The sequence below is a fragment of the Alligator mississippiensis genome, chromosome 1, assembly GCF_030867095.1.
Source record: "Alligator mississippiensis isolate rAllMis1 chromosome 1, rAllMis1, whole genome shotgun sequence".
NCBI lineage: Eukaryota > Metazoa > Chordata > Crocodylia > Alligatoridae > Alligator > Alligator mississippiensis.
In genome coordinates this window covers 390,075,159-390,091,017 of record NC_081824.1, presented here as the reverse complement: position 1 = coordinate 390,091,017, position 15,859 = coordinate 390,075,159, and the positions used below count along the sequence as shown (strand labels likewise).

At 45.2% G+C, this 15,859-nt stretch overlaps 1 protein-coding gene across 4 annotated transcripts in view; it reads left to right on the top strand.

Annotated features, from left to right (window-relative positions):
• The first annotated feature begins 2 nt into the window (after nucleotides 1-2).
• PIBF1 (progesterone immunomodulatory binding factor 1) overlaps nucleotides 3-15,859 on the top strand; it is a 190,580-nt gene continuing 174,723 nt past the window's right edge. For 2 of the 4 annotated variants that reach the window (XM_019488572.2, XM_019488573.2), the window contains exons 1-5: nucleotides 3-89; nucleotides 359-657; nucleotides 2,715-2,815; nucleotides 7,084-7,282; nucleotides 12,399-12,518. In XM_019488572.2, coding sequence (XP_019344117.1) covers nucleotides 406-657; nucleotides 2,715-2,815; nucleotides 7,084-7,282; nucleotides 12,399-12,518 — 672 coding nt within the window. In that variant the 5' untranslated portion in view covers nucleotides 3-89; nucleotides 359-405. Of the gene's footprint in view, nucleotides 90-176; nucleotides 196-358; nucleotides 658-2,714; nucleotides 2,816-7,083; nucleotides 7,283-12,398; nucleotides 12,519-15,859 lie in introns of those variants that run through there. The other 2 variants (XM_006278351.4, XM_059721480.1) reach the window with 2 other exon arrangements.

The window sequence follows — 15,859 nt, the reverse complement described above, 5'->3', positions numbered from 1 at the left end:
GCTCCCGGCATGCAGCGCGGCTGAGGCGGGAGCGAGGCTGCGAGCAGTGTTGCTGTGGCGACGGTGGCCAACGCTGCGTCGTGGCTGAGGTGAGTTTGGGGAGCAGCTCGGGTCTCTATGCGCCTGCGCGGCGCCAAGTTCCCCCCCCCCGCCGGGGTATGGTCCCCAGTGATTCCATGGGGAGCGGGTCCCGGGGTGAGTGTGGGGGACAGCGCCGGCCGCACTGCGCTTGTGCGGCTCCAACCCCCTTCCTTGCCCACCCAGGGACAGCCTCAGTGGACCCAATGGGAGCCGAGGGAAGAGGTCCCCCCAGCAGGGATGGGGGACAGTGCTTTGATCTTCACCTTTCCCTCCCCAGGCCCTGGTTGGCAGTTGAGCCACCCCCTAACACGGTGAGGAAGGGCAATGTCACGGCCAGGCACCAAGGAACCGCGGGTGATGAACGTGTCCAGCTCCCTGGAGTTGGAAGACATCAGCTTGGAGACCACAGTGCCCACAGACGACCTGTCCTCCTCAGAAGAGAGGGGCGGTGCCGGGAAAGTGACGAGGCAGCTGCTGGAGCGCAAGGAGCTGCTGCACCGTCTGCAGGTGCTGAAGATCGAGCTGTCGCAGAAAAACCTCATGCTGGACAACCTGAAGGTGGAGTACCTGACCAAGGTGAGCACAGCCCCTTGCTTCCCACTGCCAGTGCCCGGAGAGTAGAGCAGAGGAGTATTGGACATGATCATCGTCGTTGTGGCAAGGCTTGAGCAGCTTTCGGTTGCTGAGCAGCTTTGGTTCCCCTAACGCAGGGGTGATCAACTTCTGGCCCATGGAGTGGTGGCATGTGGCTTGGGCTCTCCACGGGCCAGAAACTTTGCTGGTGGGGGAACAGGGGCAAGTAATCCTGCCACCTTCCCCCTCTGCCAAATTCCTAAGTCTTGCGCAGCCAAGTAGGCACCAGGCCATGCCCTTTATTCCACCTACACATCTGCATCGGGGCTGGGCCGTGCCCCCTTAGCTCCTCCCCACCACATGGCTGGGTTGGGGCCAGTCTGTGCCACCTTACTGCCTTCCCCCCTGCAGTTGGATTAGAGTCAGGCCATGCCCCTTTGCTCCTATGCAGCTGCATTGAGGCAAAATTCAGCCCTGCCTCACTGCCCCATGCACCAAATCAGGCCCACCAGCGGGATCCAGCCTGCAGACAGATTGAGCACCGTCTGTCTGGCCTAAGGGGACAGAAAAAGTCGGGCACCATTTCCCTCGCTGAAGTCAGGATAGGTACAGCAGAAAAGGGACAGTTGTTAGTTTTGTCTTTCTGTGTGCTTCAGCACTTCAGGGATTTCTACTACCAAGAGAAGAAGACATCTTCACTCATAAATTAATATTTTTAGCATTAGAAATTGTTGGAGGGTTGTGCTTATTTCAGCTCTCACAAGATCCCTGTAAGATAAATGCTAAAATGTTATTTCTGTTTTTAAAGAATAAAGAAGATGGGGGAGCTGAAGTGAGGAGAATTAATTGCTGTATGGTTAGTACAGCAATTATCCAGTTAAGTGAATTGCCCAGTTTCCAGCCCCTTTGTAAGTGAACGATACTGGAGACTATAGTTAGAGAGGAGGTTAGGAGTTGAGAATCCTGGGCTTTTAGTTTTGCATTTATTAAAGTTTGAAGTGGGGAAAAATTTCAGCCTCCAAAGACTCTAACCTCTTCAGGTCAAGTAATTTATTATTAATCTCTCAGCACACCTGTATACTATATAGATTTATTGTTATAGTGGGGGAAAGTCAGGCCATATAAGGGCTTGCCAATGGAAGAGGGTTGAGAAATACTGACAGTGGAGTAGACCAGGGCTGTCCAACCAACTGCACCTGAGGGGTTAACATTTGACCTATATGCTTCTGCCCAGATGCCACTCCATATCTTAGGGTGGTAGCCAGGATCTCTTCCTTCTCCAGTTTCTGGTTCCTGCTTCTGCTGCTGGCACAGCGAGAAGGAGGCCAGACTGCATGTGTTATGTGCAGGGTAGGGGAGGAGCAAGGTTATGCATGCTTAGCTCTCAGCTAAAGAGGGAGGGGAGCCAAGTTGCTAGTGCTGTGTGTGGCAGGCAGGATGCCCATATCTGCACATCTGGGCAGGGGGTGGGAGTGCTGTGCATGCTGGCCTGTACTCAGCACATGTGGCTGGCAGGTGGAAGCTGGGTTGTAGGCACAACAGTGAAGAGCTGAGCTGCATGCACAGCATCAGGGGCCTAGGGGAACAGCTCCCTATCTCCCCAGTAGTTGAATCGGCCTGGAGTAGACCACTAAGTGGTCTGAATTACAGCAACCTGTCCTGTCCTCCTCTTTCCTGAAAGTGCAAGATGGGAAAGAACAAAAGGTCTTACTGGGTTTGTGTGCATTCTTAATATTGTCACCTTCCTGTATTGGTCTCTGGTGTTATTTGCGCTTGTTTGTCAAGTTGAATTTAGGCTTGATCATGCAGTTGCATTTGAGTAGGTGAGTGTCTCCCTCTGCACAGCTCCAGTTGTGGAATCTTGAAACATTTCTTTGTAGGTTCTTTGGGGCAGGGGTAGTTTCTTGTTTTGTTGAGATATTTAACAGATTTTTTGAATTCTCATTAAATGATCTTGATTCATTTAGGTCTGTATCATTTTTTCCCCTCTAAATCCTTTAAAGGAAATAGAACTATTTTTTTTCCTGTGAGGAAAATGACCTGTTTTTATCCGTATTTAGATTGAAGAGCTAGAAGAGAAGTTGAACGATGCTATCCATCAGAAACAACTGTTGTCTTTACGACTAGATAGCCAATTGGCATTGCAGCAAGAAGATGCCAGGTATGATGGAAAAATAAACAGATCTCAATGAGACATGCTACAGTGATATGCAACAAAGGGCCCTTTACTGGCTCCTCTGCCATGGCAACACCACATGCACAGCAGGGGCATGAGTGCTGGGGCTGCCATGGAGATGTTGGGCTGCATGCAGGTGGGGTAAGACGCCGTGTGAGACACATTCTGCTCTACCAAGCACTGGGTACCTTTACAAAAGCAGCTTCTCCCTGGCGGCCATGGGAACTCGACTGCGCGGGGCCTGAAGGTGCTGAAGCAGTGGCATGCTCTGGGGCTCCAAACACACCTGGCACTGCTGTCCACATGAGAGTCTACCCTACCCACCCGGGACAGCAGCACAAGTTGCACAGGGAATGGGTCTTTGCGTAGAAGCTGCAGGTGGGGGGTGACATTGGAATAAGCAGCCCACCACCTTTCTCATTGAGGGCCAGAGCAGGCAGGATGTGTGTGTGTGTTTAAATGCAAAACAAACAGAAAAAGGTTTATTTATGTCAGTAGTTTAAAATGCCATGCACTATTACTAAATATTGGTTGTCAGATCAGCACTGGCTGATATGGTTGGTTAATCATCAGTTATTGTTATTGGTGCACCACTACTGAAATTCACATCAGAAATGCACTGCATGGCAGTTTCTTTAATTTTGCAGTTTTCCCAAATGTGCCCCCATGCCTTTGCCATTTGCTCTCGATGGCGAGGAGACAAAAACCAGTTTAAAATATGCTGCAGTTTTTGCCTCTCATCTTGTAAGCAGCAAGTGGCAGGGCCACCAGGTCCCCTCTTCCAATCAGCAGCGGGAGGGAAAAACTGTGGCACATTTAAAACTACGGTTTTCACGTCCCCTCCAATCAGGGATAGATGTCAGGGCTCCTCCACCAGTCAGCAGCGGAGGAGAGCATGTAGAAGAAACTGCAAAATTAAAGGAGCCACTGTGCAGTACACTTCTGGTGCGAATTCCAGTGGTCCCTAGCTATAGGTGCCACCCTGCCTTGCCTCTTGCCTAACTTCAGGCTATCATGGCTAACTACAGCTCATTGAAATTTGCGGTTTCTGACCTGCCTAAATCCAAACTTTATTTTGAAACGTTCCCAAATGGCATATTCAATTCCGTAATCTTCTGAAACATTACAAATTGGACTTTATACTGGCTGACCGTAGGACAGTTTTGGTATGTAGACTTCCTTTAGTGAAGTCTTATGTTGAAGAGGATTATAATTTGTGGAAGTCTATCTGTAAGTACAGGAAACCTTCGCTATTCGTGGGCTTGGCATTCACGGTTTCAAATATTCGCAAATGCTGAACCTGCATTTTAAATACGCTTTATGCACTTACAGGTGCTCCTCAGGAACTCCGCACTTGCTGCCACTGGGCTTCCGCTGCCGCTGTGCTCCCACTATCACTGCCAGAACTGTGCTCCCCCTCCCGCCCCCGCCAGCTGCCGGGGGACACTGCATTCATGAACACAGTGCCTTATTTGTGGATTTTGCCATTCGACCATAATCTCAGATCTGTTACAGTCAGGTCTTACTGCAAACAGTATAGCAACTCTTAGAGAAACATCTCTAAATAGTGTGTTAATTGTACAATCTATGAAGTGGAGTTACTTAAGGGAAATAGAAGTACTGTACTATCCATATGGTAAAGTGCTATATGTACCATGTAAATTAGTATTATTTTTAAGTCTAGAGTCATAGAAAGGTTGAATTTAATTTTTTTTCACATGCATAAGCCTTTCTCTTTGCAGTCCTATTCTCTGTCCTCTGCCCTGTATACCCCACCCAGACATAACTTCTATTTACCCTTTTGGCCAAATATACATGTAACCCTTCTGCTAGGGTGGACTGTGAGGCCTGCTTTGGTGAGCCTCATGAAGTATGTTGAATCAAGGTTGTTCCTGAGATTTTGTCTTAAGCAAGTCAAAACTTTTTATAGTATTTAAATATTTAAAAATATTACTTTCCAAATAAAACCAATTGCATTAGAACTTTTAAGGTTGAAAGATGTTTTCACAGAGTTCAAGTAAAACTCAAAGGAAATGTAGTTTTCTTTATAAAAAATTTGGGTCTATAAAAAGTAACTGGCTTAAAATTTCTGGAAATTAACAAGTAGTAACATGTTAGTAAGAAATTTAGCTGATTTCCACTGTCATTTGATCCTTCATCACTCATGATTAAACCAGCCTGACATCCAGTAATAACACCATATTTAAAAGTTCCTACCAAAAACAGAAACCCTCCCCACAGATTTCCCCTTTTATCAGAGAAAACCGCAGATTTTTCATTTTAACGGAGAAACATGTGGATTTTGCTCTTTTGCAAAGAGCTCTCTGCAGGCTGGCAGTGTTCCAGCCTGCAAGGAGCTGTGGGGAGCAAGGAGGAGGGTTGTCAGGCAGGGGGTGCCATGTGCATGTATGTGCACATGGCCACTAGGCATGTATGTGCACATGGCCACTAGGCAGCCTGGAGACCAACTCCCATAGTTAAGGGGAGCAGAGTGGTGAGGAACTAAGGACCCCATAGGGAAGGAAGTGAGGAGTTGGACAGGGCGGGGCTGGGGCTGCTGCCCAGATGGGCAGTGTATAGGGTTTGGGGCCCAGAGCCACAATGCACAGCTGCAGGGCCCTGGTGGGGAGCGGGATGAGGCCATGGGTTGTTTGTCTGGGGGTGGGGGTGTGGGGCCAGCTCCCTGCTGCTATGCACGCTTCCAGGGGAACATGGGGGGCACATGCCCCCAGATCTGTGTGTGGGGGTGGGGGTTGGGGTGGGCTGCCTGCTGCGGACTTGGGCTCCCCGCCCTGCTGCCCTTCCCTGTGGCCTCTATGGCCCGGAGGGCAGGGCCCAACATGGCAAGGAAGACCCGTGCCAGGCAGGGAACCTCATTGCGGCTGCTGTGAGCCCTGCACTGCTCTGGGGACATGCCCCCTCCTACCACAGAACAGTCGGGGAGGTGGTGTGGAGTTGTGCCCCACACTGCTCTGAGTTTGGTAGGGAGCGCGTTGCCAGGGCAGTGTGGGGCTCGCACCAGCCATAACGAGCTTCCCTTTCCAGCCCCACTCTGCCGTGCCATGGCCGCTGGGCTGCAGAGGCCCTAGGGTGAAGGCAGTAGGGCAGGGAGCCCGAGCCTGCAGTGGGCAGCCCACCCCTGCCCCATGCACAGATCTGGGAGACGTGTGCCCCCTGCCTCTCTCCTCCTGGAGTGTGCGCAGCAGTGGTGAGCTGGCACCACCCCTTGGTCAAGCCTGCAGTGGGCAGCCTGGACCACCTCCCATGGGCTCCACTTCAGCTGTGCTGCATGCTGGGGAGGGGGAGCCAGGCTCCCTGCTTGGGCCACAGCAGCTGCCGCTGCCACTGTCTCCCATGGGTGGCAGCTGGGGCTTGGACACTGATGTGGGGGGCAGGGGGCTGCAGACCCACGTCCCTGGTCCTATTGCTCAGGCAGCTGGGGACCCACTCCACAAGGCTGTTGGGGCCGGGGACCTGTGGGTGGGGAGTGAGGGGCACCTGCAGGGCTGTGTGTGCAAAGTGAGAGGCCTGGACCTGTGTCTTGGTGAGCTAAGGGGCAAGGGAGCTCTGATTTTTCCATTATAAAAAAAAAAAGCAAGGTCAAATACTTACACTTACAGGTACTTAGAATTTATTTTACTAGTATGATTGAGGCACCAGTAGGCTTACAAATTGCTTGAAAATTGTAAATATATCAACAAAACATTGTGTGCATTTGATACCTCTGTGTGTGTGTTAGAGAATTTGTCATTTTTATCAGAGAATTTGCCATTTTTTATTAAGGAAAACCAGGATCCTTGATTTTTAGTATGATTTTAGGGAGCTGGATAAGTGCATTAAAGTGGTTATATGTTGGAAGTGGAAGGAAATTTGTGCTATGGTGTGTGTGAGAGAAAAATATTAAATTTCAAGTTTCAGTTGAAATTAGTGTTGCTTTAACTGGTGAGTTCTTATTTTCTTGGTATTTGTGCTTGCTAGGAATATAAGTTGGCAGTTGTAATTCCATTTAACTATGTTTTTTGGTTTGAACATATTAAAAATCTGCTTGGGCTGATCATGAAATGGCTCACGGACGCTAAGCTTGCCTCTGATATCGACTTAAATTTCTGAGCAAGTCACTTAACTTTTATCTTTGTTATTCTTGTTTTACAAGGAAACTTTACTCATCTCCCTCATTGGTATTGTGGGGATTGATTAGTTATTTAACAACCATTCTGGTGTGCTTATTACTACTTTTTAATGCACTTATTCAGAAAACATCAGGAGCTAATGAAACAGGAAATGGAAACCATTTTACTGAGGCAGAAACAACTAGAAGAAACAAATCATCAGTTGAGGGAGCGAGCTGGAGATATCCGTCGTAGCCTGCGTGACTTGGAATTGACAGCAGATTACTATGAGAAACTGAAGTCCCTTTCTGAAGATGAGCTTTCTATCCCTGAATATGTTTCTGTGAGTAATTAGTGTTTATATTACTGTTCAAAATTATAAATTAACATAACTTTTACACAGCTTCACCAAGTCCAAGGAACGGGTTCTCTTCCTTCCTTCTACCCCCTTCGTGAGTCAGACTCAAACCAGCAGCCTTAGTGGAAGTCAGTTTTAATAGTTGTTGGACGTTCCCTTGAGCTGATTAGGTCATATGAAAACTTGCAGGCTACAATGCTTTTTCTTAAATCCCTGTCATTTGTTTTGTGGGTCTTGGTTGGTGCCTGTATTTAGAACCAAACTGTCAGGAGTTTGGGTTTTTTCTTCTTTTTCTTTTTTTTTTTTAAATACTATTCATAGATTGTTTGTAAGGACTGGAAGGAACCTCACAAAATCATTGCATCCAGTCCCCCAGTACCAGGAAGGAAAAACAACTGGAGTCGGGTGACCCAGCTAGTTGACCATCCAGTCTCCTCTTGAAGATATCCAGAGTAGGTGATTGCACCACCTCTGGAGGGAGTTTATTCCACAGTCTGGACACTGACTGAAGAAGTTTTTCCTAATGTTAAGCCTGAAATGGTCTTTGGGGAGTTTGTGGCCATTACTCCTGGTTTTTCCCAAGATTGCCTTGCTGAAAAGTTGTTCGCCAAACCCTTGATGTATTCCTCTGATGTAGCGGTAAGGTGCTACCAAGTCCCCTCTCAGCCTTCTCTTTTTTAGGCTGAAAAGTCCCAAGTCCCTTAGCCTTTCCTCGTATGGCTTGCCTTGCAAGTCTCTGATCATACGGGTGGCCACACTTTTACCTTCTCATTCCTTGGATACTCAGACCAGCAGAATCTTTCTGTGCCTGAAGAATGGTGACTGCGCCCGAAAGCTTGCTAAGAACTTTTTTCCAACTACTTAGTTGGTCTAATAAAAGATATCATATTTATTCAGAACCTTACCATTAAAATGCCATGCAATTTTTTGTAGATCAGTGGTTCTCAACCAGGGTGCCAGGAGATCCTTGCTTGCCATGGCAAGGTGAAATTGCTCTGTATATCTCTGTTTCAAGGAGATGCATGCAGAGTTGGACCAGGAAGCAGCTATGGTGGGACAAGGTGCTTCTGCCTGCATTTATTCACCAATGCTGCTTGCACATGTTAAAAAAAAACAAAAAACAAGCCCAAACCCCCTCCCCCCCAAAACAAACAAACTAACAAACAAATAACAACCTGTGCTTTATTGAAAGAAGCAGCATGTTACTTCGACCCAGTTTTGGAGTGTATATATAGATCGGGTGCTTCAGCGGGGCTTTTTGGTGCTTTTAGTTAAAGTTGATTCAATCAGCTATTAGATAAAAGCGCCAAAAAGGCTCCACTAAAGCACCTGATCTATACAGATGATAGGTGAGCCGGGTCCAGCTGAGGTGCTGCCTCCTCTGGGCATCTGCAGGGTCTATGCCAAGTTTAGAATGCTGGAGGTTTTTGTTTTCTTTTTTTATAACATCTGCAAGCAGCTCTAGTGGTGGCACAGCAGCCTGGAGATAAATTTTAAGTGCCTGTTGCTGCTTTTTTTGATGCTGTTGGGCAGACATCCACATGCCAGAGCTAGAGATCAGGACAGGGATACCTGTATGCTGTGTGTCCTAGAGGGGCAGAGCAGGGAGCTTCATAGACTAACCAGTAGCTGCTGGTAATGGAGTCAGGGCTGGGTACATCTAGGCCTCCTTCTTCCCTATCTCCTACCCTAGTGTAGCAGCCTCTGTCATTAGACCAGGCAGATCAATACAGTAGCCTCAGATGAATCTCTGGGAAGCTGCTGCAAGCAATTCATTGGCCAGAGCCTAGCTGAGATGGGATGGGACAGCAGCAGACCTCAGATTGCAGAATAGGGAATGTGTGCATGCTCTGTGTGGACAAAGGAAGGGAGCGTTATGTGTATGGAGGAGCAGGTGTACCCTGTGTGCCTGTGTTGCACAAAGGCTCTGCACATGAGTGTGTGAGCACAAAAGAAAGGAAACATGCATGTCTGTGCAGGGTGCTGTACTAAATCAGTGTATGAAATGAGGGTGCCACCAAATTCAGAAAAGTTACAGAGGGGGCCTTGAGTCTGAAAACCACTGTTCTAGAAGCAAGGCACATATAAACACAAAACATATTTTAGATTTGAAAATTCTGTACATTGGGCTAAACAGCACAAAACTTTGGGGGCGGGATTCAAATTTGTTTTATATATATTTTGATTAAATGGAATGCATGTGAAGCATTGTAATTACTTACACATATGCTGTTATCCTTTTCACGGGGGCTGCCCCCCCACATACAGTTTAGCGTAAGAGTTTTATTCAGTGACAGATCAACATGTTTTGATGGTTATCAACCAATGGGAATCTGTCTTTCTTAAAGAAACGAAAAAATTCAGAACAATATTAGAACTGATTATTTTAAGCAAGGTTTCTTCTCTGCTGATTTAAGTCATGATATAAATTACTTTCATTTAAATGTGGTAGGGTCAGTAGTGTTGTAGCTGTGATGGTCCAGAAAAAAAATGGAGGCAAGGATTTTTATGGGTGGTACCTTTTATTGGACCAACTGCAAGGTTGGGGGAGATTTCAGTAAGCTTTATAGTACAAACCACCTGATGAAACATGCCTTTTACTTGAAAGCGTGTCTTCTATTCAAATATAGTCTGTGTAATTCTAAAAGGATCCAAAAACTTTAATATTTTATACTACAGTTAAAAGATTAGGTATGTCCTAAATATTTTGAACAAGTTTTCAAAACTACTTGAAGAAAATGAATGACTGTTGCAGTTCTAGTACAAAGAGATCTGCCCTTCCAAGCAAATAATGTAATCATTTTGGAGTTAGATTCAATAAACTGATTTCTTCAGGGGGAAAAGCAAACAATAAATCTTGCATTACACTTCTATTCTGAAAAGCGCTTGTGTATACATGACAAATTTGTGCATTATTTGCTTGTTTTAGTGCAGTGTTTTCCAAACTTTTTCACTCCACGGCGCACTTACCTAAATAAAAAAGTACCACGGCACACTGGATGTGTGCGGGGAGGTGGCACGTGGCCAGCCGAAGGCTGACGGGGAGGGGTGGTGCGCAGCCAGCCGGATGACATTTTGTGCTGGAGCCACAGCCCCTGCCTGACTGGAGCCACGCTCCCCATCTGTCTTGTGTCCACACCAGCAGCAGGTGGTGGAGTGTGGCTCCAGCCCAGTTGGGAAATGCTGTTTTAATTACTAAAATATACTCTTCTTCTTTATTTTTGGAGATTTCTGTTCCTTGATATGCCTAGTGTGCTGTACTGCTCTTGATTTACACCTGTAAAATATTGTTTTCACTTGGCTTGCAAACAAGTATGAATACAGTAGGGTTAAACACCTGAAGGTAGAACTTGTAGGACCAGTAGTACTTTTCATTCCATCCAGGAAGAGCACACACCAACTGCTGAAACTTCCTTAGCCTAACGAAGGGTTTTTGAACCCAAAAGCTTGCTTAAAAATTGTTTTTCCAACTATTTAAGTTGGTCTAATAAAAGATATCAGATTCACCCAAAGAACCTTGTCTGCCTACATCCTTAGACCAACACGGCTACAGCCTACACCCCTGGAACTTGTCATACAGCATTTTTATGATGTGAGTAGAAAAAGATGCAGTTTTCTTTGTCTGGGCTGCAGTCCTAGGAACATCTTCTTACTTCCCATTAATTTATATATTTTACATGTATGTGAAACAAAATAAATGTAGAATACACTCCAGCTATATCTTTCCAGAAAGTAACTTAATTTTAAGGCAATTTGTTTTTTTGTATTCACAAATTAACCTACAATTTGAAAATATTATGGGTTTTTGTTTTGACTTTTCCTAACTCCAAAAAACAAAGGAAAATCAAAATTTTTAAATGCCAGGAGAATTCTATAGATCTAAGTTTAATCTCCCAGTGGTATTGTATATGGGCATATACAGTGTCTACATTTTAGAATGCAGACACTGGGAAAGCCTTTTGCAAATGGAAGCAGATGTGTATCAGTCTACAAACTCTGCGGTATAATTAATCTTTATATTATAAATTAGAAGAAGATAGAGAATATTGGGAGAATTATTTGACAGGGAGATTCTTTATAATGGAGACCATTGAAATTATCTATTTTTGAATCTCCTTTTGTTTCTCACTCTCACCTCAAAGTTTTGGGGGTCAGTAATTTGCTTTGAAGTTTCAGTAGCATTCTAGTGACTGATCATTATCCTCTTGCTTTCTCTCTGGGCACATGCAGTACCCATTGTAATCAAAATTATACCAATTTTTTAAAAGAAAAGAGAGAGAGCAGGGAAGCAATAAAAACCAGTGCAACTTTGCCTTGTCTAGTGGAGAAAGGGTCAGGGATAAAATGCTACTTGTGTAAGTTATGCTAGTGTATGTTTTATCTGTTTGTATGTATCCCAGAGTAGTGCTTTGCCGCCTTCCACTGCCTACTAGTAAAGTACCATAATAACTACCTATTGTAATTAGCTATCCTGGGATAGCTGCTGACCTTGTTCCTGAACATTATAATTTACAATGGTTTACAAGTGGATATCAGTTATACTTATCCCAGTTTGCATCTGTCTGTGCTCTCTTGCTCTCAGCAGAAAGGTTTTGTCATTTATATTCCCCCTCTGTATCTGCACAGCAGTGCTTTTTTAGCAGTGATTTACTGAAAAGCATTATGAATTGTAGTTTCACCTTTCTTCTGGGAGGATGAAAAAAACTATTTCTTTGCAGATTGTGTGTGGATAATATTGATTTTTAAATTAATGGTTGGTTGAATCAACATGAAATTGAGTAAGAGAAGCCAGTCTTGTACTTGAACATATTGTGTCTAACCAGTATGTGAGTTCAAGAAACGGGACAAATAAAAATCAAGAGCAAAAATTTATCTGAGACTATTGGCAGCAAGTAGTGCATTAGAGTACAGTATACAGAAAACACTAACATAAGTACTGCATGCATGACAAAATAGTCTTTAAAGTGTGTAAAAGTATTTTTCAGGTTAAAGAAAAAATATTTTAATATATTTTCAGCTGCTGTATATTTCTTTAATCTCAAGGGAAATTTATAGATACCTATATATTTTTTGAGAAATAACAGTTGTTTGTTCTTCCTAGGTTCGGTTCTATGAAGTAGTCCATCCATTAAGAACAGAATTAAATGAACTGCAAGTGAAAAGGGATAGTCTAACAGAGGAATTAAGTGATTATAAGGTCCAGCTGAAGAGTGTGATGGAGGTTGGTATACTTTAGTTATCCTGTTTAAGAAAACAGTAAAGCATCTCTCCTGTAAAGAAGGTACAGGTGACCTCCAAATCAGGTGGAATATAAAAGACGTAGTAGTGCAGCATAACTTTTTAAATTCTTATAAAGCAATGGTTTTGTTTAAGTATAAAAATAAAGTGAGTTAATGTTAACAGTTAAAAACCTACATCACTTTCATTAGGAAGTTTTTAATACTTCTCTCTCTCTCTCTCTCTCTCGCTCTTTCTTGTAAATAAACCCCATGACTCCTGTGTCTGGAAAGTTAGTGGTTGGGGTAGCACCACCACTTTCCTAATGCCATCTCTCTAGACCCATGGGGAACCCCTGGCCCTGTGTACTTGATCCAAGCATGGAAGGCCGGGTGGGGGCAATGTTGGGTCCCAGGGCCTAATCCCAGTGTAGAGAGCCAGAAGTGGACAGTGTCGGACCCAATCCCGGGACACGCAGTGGGTAGTACTGGGCCCCAGCACACCGGGGTTGAGTGGGGTGCTGCCAGACCCTCAGGGCCCAATCCTGGTGCATGAGTGGGGGGAGGGGGAGTAGTGTCAAGCCCCACAGCCCAATCAAGCCCGCAGATAGGCCCCACACAACTTATCTGGTCCATGGGGCCAAGAGGTTGAGCACCACTGGTGAAGACAAATGGAACTAGATAATTGTGGAAGTAATTACACTTTTTTCACTTGTACTAAAATCAGAAGTTGAAAGTGTTGCATAGTATGTTGAACCAATCTGCTACTTACCACCACATTTATCATTTTTAAATAAAAGTAATTACAGGTATACCGATAATGAATTTTTTAGCTGATACCGATGGCTGATTATTAACCAGCCATAACGGCCAATACTGATCTGATAGCCAATATGCAGCCTGGCAGCCTGGGGAAGGGGCACGTGCTTCCCAGCCGGGGTAGGGCGAGACACGGGACGGAGCTGTGGGCAGCTCATCTGGTGGGAGGGAGGTGGTTCCTGCCACTGCATGCACCCTTGGGGGGTGGCATATGCCCCCTGGATTTGTGCATGGGGTGAGGGTGGGCTGCTCACTGTGGGCTAAGGCTGGGGGCTGCTTCAGCCTCTTCCCAGCAAGGGTCTGGGCCAGAGCTGTACTCAGTATGGGCAGGGGTGGTGCGGGAGGTGGTGATGCTGGCAGGGGTGGCTACAGGGGGGCTACAGTGAATTTTGGGCTGGCTGTAGCCACCCCCATAGTCCCTCCTCCCAGCACTGCCGACTCACCCTGCTCACTTTGAGCGCAACCTTGGACCATCCCCCACTCCAGGAAGAAGCTCGGCAGCCCCCGAGTCCACAGCAAGCAGCCCACCTTCACCCTGTGCACAAATCCAGGGGTCATGTGCCCCCCATGCCTCTTGGGGGGTGCGCACAGTGACAGGAGCTGCTCCACCCACCCTGCACCCCCTCAGATGAGCTGCCTTCAGCTCCGTTCTGCATCCCGCCCTGGCTAGGCAACACCTGCCCCAGCCCCACTCCCTCCCTCACTGGAGGGGCCTCAATCTGCCCCCCACCCCCATTCCTCTTTCCCACTCCTCCTCCCCTTCCCCCCCCCCCCTGACTTACCCGCAGGAGTCTTCTTTGCAAGCTGCTGGGCTGTGTTCCTGGCCTCATGCGTGCACACAGCATTTATCGGGGACACCAGCCAAAAAAAGGCCAATTGCCGATAATGTCAGTAATAGTTCTGAAACAATTCAGCATCAGCTTCAGGTGAATGATTCTGAAAACTGGGAAATGTTAGTTTCGATAACTGTATTGAGATCATAAAAAGGTATAAATTGTGTAAGTTTTAACTTGTATGGCTCTGTTCCCCTTTTCCACATGATGGCAGTCTCTGCCTGTTGTTAGGTAATAGTCCCAGAGATTAAATCTATTTTGCTTTTCCATTGATTCCAGTTGAATCAGGGTAGTTTGTGTTTTATTGCCCATATCCAATATACACAATGCAATTTAAATTATAACTGGGCTAGATGGTGAGAATGAATGCCAGATAATTTCAGAGGCAAGGATTTTTGCAGATGATACCTTTTATTGGACTAACTGCATGGTTTGGGATATATTTAGGCAAGGTTTTGAATGTGAAGCACTTCAGGTATGAGCCAGCTTGCATTTGAAAGCTTATCTAACTTGAATCCAGCCATGCAGTTGGTCGCATAATTTCTGGACCATCCCAGCTACAGGATCACCCCAACAATACCAAATAATTTAAGGTGATTGTCTTGCGAGAGGTGTGACCTCACAGCTTCTCTCATTCCTTGGAGTCTCAGAACAACAGAGACTTCTTGTGCCTGAAGAAAGGTGATTGCACCTGAAAGCTTGCAAAAAACTTTTTTCCAACTACTCATTTGGTCTAATAAAAGATATCACATCTACCAAAAGAACCTTGCCTACCTTTGTAACCTTTTGGAAGGTGAGATGAATCAAGGAACAGGACTTCTCTGGCATCTTTTGCTATGGGGTACAAGTCCAAATGTTCCAGTCTAGTGATGGAAGAATGTTTCAGGAGTAAATATTCTTTATATTCTTGGGGTATGTTATTCAAACATGTTTTTATAAGCTCCCTCTTCCTCTGCATAGTATAGTTAACTTCATCAGTGGTTAAGTAAAGGGTGTAGCATCCTGCACAAGAATAGGCTTCAGAGTTGTGTTGTATAACCTCACCATGGACCTGGTATGTTGCATCTACGTTGTTACAGCTACATCATGTTACATCACGTTGGCTATAGTTCAGTCCACGCAAAATGCAGTTGCTAAAGTTTTCTTTATGTGCTTACTACAGGATAGCCTTTTCTGAATCTTTTCTCTGATTCAACATCAGATAACACATCAAATGTAACCGTGTTACTAGATTCAAGGCCTGTGTCACATATACTCCTAGTTAGTGTTCTGTACTGAGTTTCATGTTGATGGTGTTCCTAGTTAGATCTACTTCTCAAGTTCTTTCCTGATCATTTATACTATCTCCATGTAGACTTATCTGCATTGTATGAATTCCCAGAGTGTGTACACAAGACCCCTGTCCTATGCACCTTTTCCTATGTTTAAATCCCCTTTCAAGTCCCATTTTACCTTGTTTCCATCAGTGTTACCTATTACATTACAGATGTCTGGAGTGTGATCTCTTTTTGAGGATCAGTTATCTTTTATTCTGAATATTTCTTTTTCCTGTGTTGCAAAAGAATATGAAATGATTCGAGTGTTAAGGCAATTATATTGTTTTACCTCCTTTGTAAACCATTCCGAAGTTTGTTATTTCTTTCTGTTTCCCCAGGAAGAGAAAGGAACTAGTATGTGAATGTATAAACTGTTAA